The sequence below is a fragment of the Canis lupus genome, chromosome 27, assembly GCF_011100685.1.
Source record: "Canis lupus familiaris isolate Mischka breed German Shepherd chromosome 27, alternate assembly UU_Cfam_GSD_1.0, whole genome shotgun sequence".
Taxonomy (NCBI): Eukaryota; Metazoa; Chordata; class Mammalia; order Carnivora; family Canidae; genus Canis; species Canis lupus.
The window spans coordinates 20,895,132-20,910,237 of record NC_049248.1 but is presented as its reverse complement, the minus strand read 5'-3'; the positions used below and the strand labels follow the sequence as shown (position 1 = coordinate 20,910,237).

Genomic DNA, 15,106 nt, shown 5'->3' with positions numbered 1-15,106 from the left:
GGCTTGATCTCAGGATCCTGGGATCATAACCTGAGCCAAAGGCCAGATACCTAACCAATAAGCCACCCAGGCACCCCCAGGCATAGCTATCTTTTCAAGATAGTGGTTTTGTTTCTTTGGATAAATACCCAGGAGTGGAATTGTTGGGTCATATGGTAGTTTTATTTTTTAATTTTTGAGGAACCTCTATATTGTTTGTTTGTTTGTTTTTTCTTTTTTTAAAGATTTTTAATTTATTTTAGAGCATGCGCTAGCCAGAGTGGAGGGAGGGGCACAGAGAGAAGGAGAGATGCAGACTCCGCGCTGAGCTCAGCTCAGCCTGTATGGGGCTCCATCTCATGACTCTGAGATCATGATCTGAGCAGAAATCAAGAGTTGGATACTTAACCGACTAAGCGACCTAGGTGCCCCACACTATTGTTTTTCATAGTGGCTACACAAATTTACATTGCTACCAGTAGTTCACCTGGGTTCTTTTTTTCTCCCATACTTGTTATTTCTTGTATTTTTGAGGATAGCTATCCTAACAATGTGTGAGGTGATGTTTCACTGTGGTTTTGATTTGCATTTTACTCATGATAAGTGATGTGGGAAACCTTTTCAGGTACCTGTTGGCTATTTGTATGTCTTGTCTAGAAAAATGTCTGTCCAGATCCTCTGCCTAGTTTTCAATCAGATTTTTTTGTTTTGTTTTGTTTTGTTTTTACTATTGAGTCGAATGAGTTCTTTGTATAGTTTTTATGTTAACCTTGTATCAGATAGTCGCAAATATTTTCTCGTAGTCCATAGGTTGCCTTTTCATTATATTGATGGTTTCCTTTGCTGTACAGAAGCATTTTATAGTTTTATGCAGTACCACTTACACAGTTTTGCTTTTGTTGCCTTTTCTTTTGATGTCAAATCCGGTAAATTATTGCAAAGATCAGTGTTGGAAGCTTATCCCCTATGTTTTCTTCAGGTAGTGTTATGGTTCCAGGCATTATGTTCAAGATTTTAATCCATTTTGAGTTGATTTGTATATGGTATAAGGTTCTAGTTTCATTCTTTTGCATGTGTCTGTCTAGTTTTCCATTTATTGAAGAGACTGTCGATTCTCCATTGTATATTCTTGATGCCTTTGTCATAAATTAATTGACCATATATGTGTGGATTTATTTCTGGATTCTATATTTTGTTCTACTGATCCATGTTTCCATTTTTATACTAACACTATACCGTTTTGATTACTCTAGCTTTGTGATATGGTTTGAAATGAAGTTTGATGCCTCCATCTTTTTTCTTATTTCTCAGTATTGCTTTGGCTATTGGGGGCCTTTTGTTGTTCCGTACAAATTTTAGGATGTTTTTTTCTAGTTCTGTGAAAATGCCTTTGGACTCCTGATAGGGATTGCTTTGAATCTGTAGATTGCTCTGGGTATATGGACATTTTAATAGTGCTAAGTCTTCCATTTCATAGACACAGAATATCTTTCCATTAATCTGTGTTATCTTCAGTTTCTTTTATCAGGGTCTTATAGTCTTCAAGTGCATATTTTACTTCCTTGGTTAAATTTATCGCTTGGCATTTTATTCTTCTTGATGTAATTGTGAACAGAATCGTTTTCGTAATTTCTCTAATAGTTCGGTATTAGTATATAGAAACACAACTGATTTTTGTATATAGATTTTGTGTTCTGTAACTTTTTTGTGAATTTTAGTTCTAATCGGTTTTTGGTGGAATCAAGATTTTTCTGTGTATAATTTCATGTCATCTGTAAATAGTGACAGTTTTACTTATTTTCTTTCAAGTTGGATGCCTTTTATTTCTTTTTCTTGCCTAATTAACCTGGCTAGGACTTCTACTAGTATGTTAAATAACAGTAGTGAGAGTGGGCATCCTTGTCTTGTTCCTGAACAGGAAGAAAAGTTTGGAAGTAATAAGCTTGAGAAGAAGGTCTTTGTGGAGCTGAAATTCCATCCTCTGAGGAGGCACAGCCCCATGCTGCTGATGTCTCCTAGTGAAGGCCAAGGTGGGTGGACCTGTGACGAAGTGGGTTCTCCAAAGTTTGGAAAAACTGCCATCTGTATTCATCTGCTCCTATGAAGACACAGTGCTTGTATAGGGATGAAGAAGCCTTCTGGGGTGACTTCTTGAGAATACAAGCAAGTCCGCAGGAAGCAGAAAGGAAGGATTGAGACACTTCTTTCTCCTCCCAGCCTCGTACTCTGTCCTTATAGGGCCAGCTCACAAAACAGAAATGGAGTGTACGGATTCCCCGCTCCAGCACCACAGAGCGGGGTAGAGAAGGATGGAGTTCTCTCAGCTAATAACTGTAATGTAATAATGGCACATCATCCTTGGTTTATCTTACCTCTGCAGATCCAGGCCATCGCCAAGTCCTGTCAGCTCTACTGCTAAACTGAATCTCAAGTTTGTCTACTTCCCTTTGTCTGTATTGCTCTTAGGTCCAGCTAGGCTCCTTTCCATTGGCCCACTACAGTGGCTCCCCAACTAGCCTGATTCCAGACTTACTCTTCTACAGTTTATTCCTCACACAGCAACCAAAGTGATCCTTTCTACATACAAATCAAACCCTGGGACTTCCCTTCCTAAACTATCCCACCAGATCCTCTTTGTACTTAGAATAAATTCCATATTCTTAACTGGGGTCCATAAGACGGTACATACGATCTCTCTTCTGTTTGTCTCTACCTGATTTCCTATTCTTCTTCCTCCCTCTTTACATTCCTACTACACTAGGCTTACCACTATGAGCCCTTCTCACCCTCTGATAATAACGTACTTATTGATTTACTCTTTGTTTTGTCTGGTTTCTTTGCTTGAATTGTACTTCCATTTGCATAACATCCTTGTTTTGTTCACCACATAGTCTTCAGTGCCTGGAGAAATGCTTGGCAGGAATGGATGAATCTTGGATCCCTCTCTCCCCTCCCCTCCCCTCGATACTCCCTACTCTCCCTCCCCCAGAGGCCAAATCCCAGTAGTCACCAGGACTTATAGGGCTCTTGTTCTTGGGTTTCTCCTCAGTGTTTTCTTTCTGTTCTGTCCTCATTGTCATGCCTTGTTTCCTGTTCTTACTGGGTTTCCAGTTGGCTGCTGCCATCTTTGAACTGATTTCCCTTTCTTTAGTCTTTCCCCTCTTCCAGCCCATACCTTGCGCTGCCACCAAAAGATGAGTCTATCTATATCCCTTGTGTGCTATAAAAATAACATGATGACTCATTTCCTATAGGACAAAGGCTTAGCTCCTTCAACCAACTGACAGTTGTTCCCAGTCTTACTTAAGCCTGCCTTTCAGTGCTCTGCTGTCTTTCTGTGGTGCTATCATTCGAGGTGCAGGCTGGGGAAGCAGAGCTACTGTGAACACCAGGTCATCAGGGATTTCTGTTAGGAAGCAAGCCCTGTACAGTGGTACGAGGAGCTGGGGAAGTGAAGGATGGACGATCAGAGAAAGTCCCTGATTTCCTGAAGCACTGGTGTGGGATGACCAACTGGAGCTTGTAGTGGTGTCTAAGGAGCCTGTCTGGTGCCAGAGGGAGCCACACAGGGGAAGCTCTTGAGAGGGCTCTGGTAAGCTCTCTCCTCCTAGTAGCTGTCAGCACCGTAGGTCTGCTAAGCATCTGGTGGGGCCTGTTGGTGGGCAAGGCCTACAGCTGGGAGGAAGAGCTGAAGGGAAAGTGGAAAAAAACTAGGACAAGCTAGAACTGCCTGGGCACCTGTGCATCTGTCCCTCATCCTATCTGCCTGGAAAGATCCCCAGAGAGTAATGGCGGCTACTTCACTTCTACCTGCCACACCTTGCACATGGTCTTCTTTTGGGCCATGTGCACTTGGAGCCATACAGGGAACGTGGTTCGCCCACTTACTGGAGTTGACAGTAGGTGCACCAGCTTGACCCCCTGTGAGTTAGCCGGACAGGACTGCCTGCTGTTATCTGACTGCCAGGTAATTTCATGCCAGTGTATTTGCAGCATATGTATGTGCTGTGTTTGTGCCTGGTGTTCTCTTCTACCCTGCCTAGTGAGCTTCTGCTTGTCCTTCAAGACCCAACTCAGACGTTACCTCCTTGAAACCTTCATGACTTCCTCAATGCCACCTTCTCTGTTTTCCTGGTAGTTCTCTAGCTTTGCATTTAGCAGTTTCGACCACAGTCCCTTTCCATGTTCTCCAAGAACTTCAGGTACGTCAGGACAACTCATCTAGTGATTGAAATGTTTATGACAAATATGAGCCCAGAATGGTTTCCCGGAAATAAGTTGTATATAGACCAGTGCCTCAGCAAAAGTTTTCTGGTCTGAATTTGCCACACTTGGAGGATAGTGATGGTAGAAGGGGTTTGGCTGATGGCCTCTCTTCTCTCTTGTCAGTTGTAAGGTTCACATGCTATGGCCACTTCCACTCTTGAATCCCCCAGTCAGAGGGTGCAGACCAGTGCACAGCTTACTGGAAATGTTTTGGTGTTTCCTCTCTCCAACAGGGAGTTCAGTTCACCTGCGGGCAAGAGCAGTGCTTCTGAAGAACCAGTTAAAAGTAGCCTAACACCTGCCTACTCAAAAAGGCCAGGCACCAACTGCAGATTAGCAGTTGCAAGCTAGGGAAATAAAATCCAGCAACCATTGTTTAACTGTAATGGTAAGATGTCATTTTCTCCTTAAGGATAGAAAGTGGGCCAACTTGATGTTTTTTCTTTTCCAGATTACAAGGCACTTGGTATCTTGAAGCGGCAGTTCCCTAACACAGCCCTAATGGGGCTGACTGCAACCGCAACAAGCCATGTACTGAAGGATGCCCAGAAGATACTGTGTGTGGGAAAGTGTTTTACTTTCACGGCTTCTTTTAATCGGCCAAATCTTTATTATGAGGTATGTAACTTTTTTTTTTTTTTTTAATTTTTTATTTATTTATGATAGTCACACACAGAGAGAGAGAGAGAGGCAGAGACACAGGCAGAGGGAGGAGCAGGCTCCATGCACCGGGAGCCTGATGTGGGATTCAATCCCGGGTCTCCAGGATCGCGCCCTGGGCCAAAGACAGGCGCTAAACCGCTGCGCCACCCAGGGATCCCCCTGTAACTTTTATGTCAATTTATCACTTTCATGAAGGATTACAGCAGAGGTTTCCTCTTCATTATGTTTATTTACGTAACAGTTAACTCTATTTAAAAGTTTTTAAAATCAGGAGGTAATTATAAGCAGATCCTTGAGTAATGCTTTCTTCATGTGTCTCTGTTGCTGCATAATCCTCTGCTGGATTAAATAAAAGACATTGACTTGTGAAATTGATGCACATTCTTGTACAGGAATGGAGGGGAAGCATAGATTGATACCAAGGACCCTAAAGACATCTCCACTGAAGTTAATCATAAAATATTAATAAGCCATTAAAGATTTGCTAATTTAGATTATATAGGTTAACAGCTTTTTTTTTTTCTTTCGAAACTTTTAAAAGAATAGACTTAATATTTTTTGGAGTTTTCACTGAAGTTATTTATGCCATGGTTTATGTTTTTATAAAAGTAGCATCAGGGATCCCTGGGTGGCGCAGCGGTTTGGCGCCTGCCTTTGGGCCAGGGCGCGATCCTGGAGACCCGGGATCGAATCCCACATCAGGCTCCCGGTGCATGGAGCCTGCTTCTCCCTCTGCCTGTGTCTCTGCCTCTCTCTCTCTGTGACTATCATAAATAAATAAAAAATTAAAAAAAAAAAAAAAAGTAGCATCAGAAACAGGGACGCCTGGGTGGCTCAGTTAGTTAAGCATGCAACTCTTGATCTCAGTTTAGGTCTTAACTTCAGGTTATGAGATCAAGCCCTACATTGGGCTTCCATACTGGGCATGGAGCCTACATAAAAAAAAAATAAACACCAGAAAATAAAAAAGGTCTCCATCTTTACAGGTTATTTGCTGCTTCTGTGCCTCCTCATTCCTAGTAAATTCAAAACCAAGGATCAAGAAGAGTCTGGGTGGTGGCAGGGTCAGGGGAGGTGAATATGAGTAAGAGATAAGCATTGTACCCATAAAAGCACAGCACCCTGAAAGTTGTTAAGCAAATGGCTATGTGGATGAGGCTCATTAATTTACTTTGTACTAAGTTAGCTTTTTCTTAGATTCGGCAGAAGCCCTCCAACACGGAAGATGTTATCGAGGATATTGTAAAGCTCATTAATGGGAGATACAAAGGGCAATCAGGTAATGCAAAAACAAACCAACTTTGAAGACAGAACTTTAAAAAAGTAATTAATATTACATTGATCTAGTGAATGATGAGCTGCCAGAAATATTAATGCATGTTAGAAGATACTTGAAAATGTTATGAAAGAATTAGTTTACTTGGTGATCTTAGAAATTGGATGTGTCGTTTGCTCATGGGACAGATTATAAGAGTCCAGCACCTAATTGCTTTAAATAGTGGACCTAACACATAATGCTAAGTATCAACAGCACATATTTAGTAAGTATCCACTGTGTATAAGATAGAAGGTTAAGCAGTGATTTTCTGAAGAGATGTAATACATAGTCCTTTATAGAAAAGGATACAGCAAGGAATAAATAGTATATATTGAATGAGTTAACTGTAGGTGGAGAGTATTTGTATCCATGCTCCAGAATTTATGCATAGACAGGAGTTACTGAAGCACAGAGTTTGTGTAAAAGCATTTCAAAGCTGTTCTACAGATTTTCAGAAGATATTAATGGTGCCCTGGGTGAAAGGAGCTCCAGGGTCAAATTTGAGAAAGGCTGCAGCTGTTTTTCCCTTCTTGAGCTTCACAGGGTATATCAGTTGGCACATGAGAAGTTCTGGCCAGCCCTGCAAATAGAGAAACTTGTTTAACTTTGTTCAGTGCAAAAAACAAACAAACAAACAAACAAAAAACAACTTTGTTCAGTGCGATGGTCCCCAAAGTCACTTGCACATGAAACCTTTTACATCATATTTGAGAGGAAAGAGAGGTGTAATGGGAACCAAAATTGGTGGCCCAGGGCTTATTTGTCCTTTAGAGCAAGCTGCTGATCAAATCTTGAATTATACCAGAAAGTCACATGTGTTCAGGACCTTGGAATTCTTTTCTAAATCTTTTTTCCTGTGCATTATATTAATCAGCATGTTGAATGTATGTTAAAAATTATATATATCTAACAACTGAACATATTTTACTACAGGAATCATATATTGCTTTTCTCAGAAAGACTCCGAGCAAGTTACAGTTAGTTTACAGAAACTGGGAATTCAGGCAGGTGCATACCATGCCAATATGGAACCAGAAGATAAGACCAGGGTTCATCGAAGATGGTCAGCCAATGAAATTCAGGTTAAGTATATATCTTCAGTAGAAGCCTAATTAACATTTAAAAATATTTTTAACTTGATTTAACTAACAAAAACTGTTAAAACAAATTTTAGGTAGTAGTGGCCACGGTTGCATTTGGTATGGGAATTGACAAACCAGATGTGAGGTTTATTATCCATCATTCAATGAGTAAATCTATTGAAAATTATTACCAAGAGAGTGGACGTGCAGGTATGTACAACTACTATCCAGAAGTAACTTTTAACAAAGCTTTTCCAGAAAACATACTATATATGCTGCTTAATAATTCTGTATTTTTAATCTTCTTTATTAGCTAGTATATTAGACAATGAAATAATTTTTGCAGGTTTTAAAATTTTTATTTTTTTTGCAGTTTTATACTTATTTATACTTATGTTCTTAAGTGCCTATCTTACTTGTATGGGAGTGTTGGAAATTGTTCCTATGTTTGCTAAGATAATTTGATGTCCATCTTTGCCTTCTGGATTTTTAATTAGTGGTTTCAAATTTAGAACTTCAGTAACTGGATTATATAGCACATATTTTTTAACTTAAAAGCTGATCATAAATCTCTTTAGTCATTTTTTTTCTGAGAATTTGAGGGCAGCTGATACAAATTAACTTTCATATCTCTGAAATTTTTAGATTTGATATATGTAAACAAGCATTGTCAGCTGATTTTACATTTTTTTGCATATTTTCAAATTTTCAAGTAATTTTGCAATCTCAAGATTTCTCACACTACAGGTCGAGATGACATGAAAGCGGACTGTATTTTGTATTATGGCTTTGGAGATATATTCAGAATAAGTTCAATGGTGGTGATGGAAAACGTGGGACAACAGAAGCTTTATGAGATGGTGTCATATTGTCAAAACATAAGCAAGTAAGCCACATACTTTTTTATAACTTGTCATTTAAACATAAGCATGATATGAAATTACTTTGAGTACTTGCTCAGTAAGTAAATCTACTGGCAGAGTATCAAGTATAAACTTGTAAAAGCAAATGTCAGTACCTGAACCTTCAGGATCTGCCTTAATTCAAGAAGAGATTCTCTCTCTCTCTCTCTCTCTCTCTCCCCCTCTCCCTGATAATCCTCCAAAACTGTTTTTTAATGGAGTTTTTTTTTTTTTTTTTTTTTAAGATTTTATTTATTTATTCATGAGAGACAGAGAGAGAAAGAGAGGCAGAGACACAGGCAGAGGGAGAAGCAGGCTCCATGCAGGGAGCCCGACGTGGGACTCAATCCCGGGTCTCCAGGATCAGGCCCTGGGCTGAAGGCAGCGCTAAACCGCTGAGCCACCTGGGCTGCCCTGGAGTTGTTTTTTTTTTTTTTTTTTTTTAAGTTAAGCATATGGAAATACTGATTTTATTTGAAGAATAATTGACATACAATATCCGTATTAGTTTCACATGTACAACATAGAGAGTCAGTATTCATATACATTACAAAATGGTCACAATAAGTCTAGTGACCCTCTGTCACCCTACAGAGTTGTTACAATATGATGGACTGTATTCCCTCTGCTGTATAATACATCCCTTGGTCATCATTATTTTATAACTGGAAGATTATATATGATTATATCTCTTAATCCCCTCCACCATATTGAAAGTTTTGATATAAATTGACAGTGAGTCCAAGCCTTTTCTTCTGGAACCAGCATATAGCTATAAGCTTTACTCATTTTGAAAGAGTATAAATGGTAGGCATTTTGAGAGCTGAGCTCAGTAACATGTACCATTTCACCAGCTGATGGGTTGATGAAATAGTTGAGAGCAGGGTTAAGTTTCTCCTTAAAAAATAAATTTAAATCTGTATTTAGGGTGGTTTTAGTTAGACCATATAGTTCCCTGATGGCTTTTTAATATTAGTCATCCTTATACTCTTACTGCCCATCCTAAAAAGGACTAAAAAATTCTGAACTGATAAACAGTTATTGGACAGTGACAGAAAATGTAATTTCTTCCCTATAGGTGGTACAACAATCTAGGTAAAGGAATAAGAAAATGACAATTTTCTTAGATATCCAGTAGACTCCCAAGCAGCATATTTTGGGGTTTAGAGTCAAATACAAGAAACTGCTAAAATGCAAGAAACTGCTTTGGTATCAGGAAGATTCTCTTAATATTTGCACAATATTGCATCTCAAAGGGAATCTTGGCTTCTAAAAGAAGTGTTTTTTCAAGTACATAAGGAAAAAATTATATGTGGTAGGTGAAGGATAGTCCCCCAGAGACTAGGGATAGAACCCTGGGTTGTTTGGGTCGGCCCAGTATAGTCACAAGGGTCCTTATGTGTGGAAGGAAGCAGGAAAGGTCAGAATAATACTCGTTGGCTTTGAAGAGGGAGCAAAGGGGGTATGAACCAAGGAATTCAGGCAGGCTCTAGAAATTGGAAAAAGCAAGGAAACAGATTCTCCCCTAGGGCCTCCAGAAGAAATCCATCCCTGCTGACACCTTGTTTCTAAGCCAGGGAGACCCATGTCAGACTTCTAACCTATAGAAATGTAAAATAATAAATTCCTGTTGTTTTAAGCCACTAAGCTTGTGGTAATGTTATGACAGCAGTAGGAAACTAATATAATCTGTAACTGTGTTTTGAAATGGGGATTCTTAACACTTATTAGGTCATTTAATAATTTGTATCTTTAAATGTGTTTACAGGTGTCGCCGTGTATTGATAGCTCAACATTTTGATGAAGTGTGGAATGCAGAAGCATGCAACAGAATGTGTGATAATTGTTGTAAAGACATTTGTGAGTTCACTGTTTGTCTAACTGAAGTAGAATTGACACATAATGTTGCATTAGTTTTAGGTGTACAATATAGTGATTCTGTAAGTCTGTACACTCTGCTGTGCCCACTACAAGTGTAGCTGCCACCTGCCACTATGCAAATGATGTTACAGTGCCATTGACCATGTACTCCCTGTGCTGTGCCTTTCATCCCATGACTCTAAGCCTCTATCTCCCACTCTCCTTCCCCCTTTTTGTGCATCCCTTCACCTCCCTCCCCTCTGGCAAACATCAGTTTCCTGTATTTATGGGTCAGTTTCTGCTTTCTTTACTTTTTTTAGTTTCTACATGGAAGTGAAATCCTATGGTATTTGTCTTTGTCTGACTTATTTCACTTGGAATAATGCCCTCTGTGTCCATTCATATTGTTGCAAATGACAAAATCTCGTTCTTTTTGATGGCTGAGTAATACTGCATTGTGTATATCAATGGCATACAGTGAATACTTGTGATGTTGCCATGTCTTGGCTATAAACGTAGTGGTACATATATCTTTTCAAATTAGTGTTTTTGTTTTTTGGGGTACTTGGTAGTGGAATTACTGGATCATGTGGTAGTTCTCTGTGGTAGTTCTGTTTTTAATTTTTTGAGGAACTTCCCTAGTATTTTCTACAGTGGCTATATCGGTTTGTATTGCTACCAACAGTGCACAGGTGTTCCATTTTCTCCACATCCTTACCGACACTTGTTGTTTCTTGTGTTTTTGATTCTAGCCATTTTGACAGATGCAAAGTGATTTCTCACTGTGGTTTTGATTTGCATTTCCCTAATGATTAGTGATGGTGAGCGTCTTTTCATGTGTCTCTTGACTATTTGTAGGTCTTATTTAGGAAAATATCTATTCAGGTCTTCTGGTCATTTTTAACAGGACTGTTTTTTTTGGTGTTGAGTTGCAGAAGTTCTTCATATATCATGGATACTAACCCTTTATCAGATATGTCATTTGCAAATATCTTCTCCCATTTGGTAAATTGTCTTTTCTTCACTGTGCAAAAGCTTTTTAGTTTACTGTGGTCCCAGTAATTTATTTTTGCTTTTGTTTCCTTTGCATGAGACATATTCAGAAAAATGTTGCTATGACCAATGTCAAAAAAATTGCTGCCTATGTTCTCTTCTGGCATTTTATGCTTATAGGTCTTACATTTAGGTCTTTAATCCATTTTGAGTTTATTTTGTTATATGGGATCAAAGTGGTCTGGGTTTCCCAACACCATTTATTGAAGAGAGTGTCTTTTTCTCTGTATTCTTGCATCCTTTGTCATAGATTAATTGACCATATATATAAATGTGGGCTTATTTCTGGGCTATTCTTTTCCATTGATCTGTATCTATTTTTGTAGAAGTACCATATTGTTTTGATTATGGCAGGTTTATAGTATAGTATATTTTGAAATCTGTGATTTGAAATCTACCTTTGTTCTTTCTCAAGATTTCTTTGGATATTTGAGGTCTTTTGTGGTCCCATACAAGTTTTAGGATTATTCTAGTTCTGTGAGAAAAAGTGTTGGTATTTTGATAGACATTACACTGAATCTGTAGACTGCTTCGTGCAGTAGGCATTTTACAGTATTTTTCCAACTCATGAGCATTGACGGTCTTTCCATTTGCTTGTGTAATCTTGGATTTCTTTCAACAGTGTTTTATAGTTTTCAGAGTACAGCTTCTTTTGTCTTCTCGGATAAGTTTCTTCCTGGATATTTTATTATGTTTAGTGCAAATGTACATGAAATTGTGTTTTTAATTTATCTTTCTGCTACTCATTATTAGTGTATAGAAATGTAACTGATTTCTGTGTATTAATTTTATATCTTGCAACTTTACTGAATTCATTTATTCTACTAGTTTTTTATAGTGGAGTCTTTAAGGTTTTCTATGTATAGTATCATGTCTCCTACAAATAGTGATATTTTAACTTTTTCCTTACAAGATGGGTATATTTTTCTTGTGGTTAGGACTTCCAGTACCATATTGAATAGAGGTGGACAGGCTTGTCTTGCTCGTGGACCTTAGAGTAAAAGCTCTTGGTTTCTCATCATGGAGTATGTTAGCTCTAGATTCTTCATGTATAGGCTTTATTATGTTGAAGTATGTTCCCTCTAAACCTACTTTATGGAGTTTTTATCATGTACAGATGTTGAATTTCGACAAATGCTTGTTTTGCATCTATTCAGATAATACATGTTTTTTATACCTCTTGTAAGTGAGTATCACATTAATTGCTTTGCAAATATTGAACCATCTATATATGCTGGGAATAAATACCAGTTCATCCTGGTGAATGATCCTTTTAATGTGTTGTTAAATGTGGTTTGCTAATATTTTGTTGAATTTTGCATCTATGTGGATAAGTGATACTGGCCTGTAGCTTTCTTTGTGTGTTGTCTTCAGTTTGGTATCAGGGTAATTCTGGCTGCATGGAATGTATTTGGAAGCTTTCCTTCTTTTTTTGATATAATTTGAGGAGAAAGTATTGTTGTTTTTTTTTTTTAAGATTTTATTTATTTATTCATGAGAGAGACACACACACACACACAGAGATAGGCAGAGACACAGGCAGAGGGAGAAGCAGGCTCCAAGCAGGGAGCCTGACATGGGACTCGATCCCAGGTCTCCAGGATCACACCCTGGGCTGAAGGCAGCACTAAACCGCTAAGCCACCTGGGCTGCCCTATAGCTGTGTTCTTATTGCCATTTTGTTGATTGTTTTCTGGTTGTTTTTGTAGTTCTCTTTTCCTTTCTTGCTCTCTTGCTTTGTGATTGATGACTTTATGTGGTGTTATGTTTGCTTTTCTGTTGTTACTTTTTTCCCCCACATTTTTAAAGTTTGGCTTTTTATTAAAAAAAATTTTTTTTTAAGTGATCTCTTTGCCCAATGTGGGCAAAGATCTCACAATCCTGAGATCAAGAGTTGCATGGCTTTTATTTTCTGTGGCCCAGGGTAGATGAATCTCCATTGACAAACCAACCAAGAGCCCCTATTTTTAAAAATTTCTTATCTTTGCCTTTATTTGACTCATCACAACGTTATATTGGTTTCAGATGTACAACATATTGATTTAGCAACTGTAAGTTATGGTGTACCCATCACAAGTGTCAGTACCATTTGTCACCATGCAACACTCCTACAGTACCATTGACTATATCTATATACTGTACTTTTTCCCTTTATTTGACTTATTATAGGTTTTGGGTTTGTGGTTACCATGAGGTTCATATATAACATTCTGAGTATAAAGCAGTGTATATATTAGGTGATGGTCATTTAAGTTTGAACACATTCTAAAAGAACTTCTTTTTCACTCCCCCCCCCCCCACCATGGTTTATGTGTATGTTGCCATATTTTACCTCTTTTTATTGATAATTTCCTTATATCTAATTATGGCTTTTTTCTTTTCCACTTAAACAAGTCCCTTTAGCATTTCTTGTAAGGCCAGCTTAGTGGTGATGAACTCCTTTACCTTTTGTTTGGGAACTCTGTCTCATTCTTCAATTCTAAATGATAATCTTTTGGTATTCTTGATTTTAGGTTTTTTTCCTTTCAGCACCATGAATGTACCATGCCACTCACTTCTGGCCTAAGTGTCTGCTGAAAAATCAGCTGATGGCCTTACATAGTTTCTCTTGTATGTAACTTTTTGTTTCTCTCTTGTTTTTACAATTATCTCTTTAGCCTTTTAAATTTTAATTTTGTGTTGTGTGGACCTTCTTGAGTTCATCTTGTTACAGGTCTCTGTGTGCTTCATGAACCTGAATGTCTATTTCCTTTCCTAGGTTAGGGAAGTTTTCAGCTATTTCTTCAACTTTTCTGCCCCTTTCTCTCTTGTCTTTCTGGGACCCCTATAATATGAATGCTCACTTGATGTTATCTAACAGACCCTTCAATTTGTCCTCATTTTCTAAAATTATTTTGCTGTTCAGCTGGAATACTGCACATCATCCCAACTTCTGGATCACTGATCTGTTCTTCTCCATCCATTAATTGTTGATTCCCTCTAATGTATTTTGCATTTCATTTGTTGTATTCTTTAACTCTGGTTCTTTGTATTTCCCAATTCTTTGTTGAAGTTCTCAGAGTTTTTTCATTCAGTCCAGGCAAGCATTCTTAAGATCATTAAACTCTTCACAGCTATATGAAGTTCTTTTTCTGAGGTTTTGTCTTGTTTTTTTTTATTTGGAACATATTCCCTAGTCTCCCCATTTTCCTTGACTTTGTTTCCATGAATTAGAAAGAACTGCTATTTATCCCAAACTTGAAGGAATGGTCTTGGTGTGTAGTTGTCCCCTGTGTATGTAGACAATATATGCCTGGTGACTTTTGTTGGCTATCTGGAGCTGCGACTGGCATAGGCTGGGAGTTACTGGGGACCCTGCAATGGGGTCGTCTTGGTGGGATGACTGGAGTTTAAGTAGTTGTGGACTGAGGATTTCTGAGGCTCTTTGCAGAGGGCACCCTGGCAGGATGGCTAAAACCAAATTTATGTAAGCTGGGGTGTTCTGGAATGCATGGAAGGTGCCCTGGTGGGGGCAGCCATAGCTGAGGCGGCTTGCTGGCTGGGAAGGTCCCTGGGTGCTTTGTGCAGGGTGCAATCAGGAAAGCCAGTTACAGCTGATATGGGTGTGGGCTGGGATTGCCCCAGGGCTCTCTGCACAGATGGTGCCCTGAAAGGACAGCTGACATGGGTATAAGCCAGGGTTTCCTGGTAGGGCAGCAGGAGCTGAGAAAAGGCATCAGCTGGGGGTGCCCTAGAAAGCGATCTGAAGCCAAAGCAGTGCAGGTTTGTGGAACTCTCAGTGTTCTGAGAGGCTTTGTGCCTGCCTCAGTGTGGTGAGAGAGCTGATGCTGCAGTGAGCACTGACCAGGGGCTGTCCTCATGTGCCCCACGGTGGGGCTGCCTTGGTGGGACAGTGGGGGCTGGTGTGGTCTGGGGGCCTATAGGGCTTACTGTGTTGGTACGCTGGTTAGGGTGCCTGGACCAGCTCCCCTCTATGCTGTCAA

General features: G+C 39.1%; 1 protein-coding gene and 1 non-coding gene across 8 annotated transcripts in view; one reads left to right on the top strand and one right to left on the bottom strand.

Annotated features, from left to right (window-relative positions):
- The window catches only part of RECQL (RecQ like helicase), a 46,211-nt gene that overhangs the window by 27,434 nt on the left and 3,671 nt on the right, over window positions 1–15,106 (top strand). For all 7 annotated transcript variants that reach the window (XM_038577007.1, XM_038577011.1, XM_038577009.1 and 4 more), the window contains 6 exons: window positions 4,697–4,863; window positions 6,106–6,187; window positions 7,160–7,308; window positions 7,401–7,518; window positions 8,056–8,194; window positions 9,979–10,070. In XM_038577007.1, coding sequence (XP_038432935.1) covers window positions 4,697–4,863; window positions 6,106–6,187; window positions 7,160–7,308; window positions 7,401–7,518; window positions 8,056–8,194; window positions 9,979–10,070 — 747 coding nt within the window. The remainder of the gene's footprint in view (window positions 1–4,696; window positions 4,864–6,105; window positions 6,188–7,159; window positions 7,309–7,400; window positions 7,519–8,055; window positions 8,195–9,978; window positions 10,071–15,106) is intronic.
- Window positions 5,772–15,106, bottom strand: part of LOC106557914 — a 29,521-nt gene continuing 20,186 nt past the window's right edge. Inside the window, exon 8 of the transcript XR_005379928.1 lies at window positions 5,772–6,806. This is a non-coding gene — a transcript (uncharacterized LOC106557914). The remainder of the gene's footprint in view (window positions 6,807–15,106) is intronic.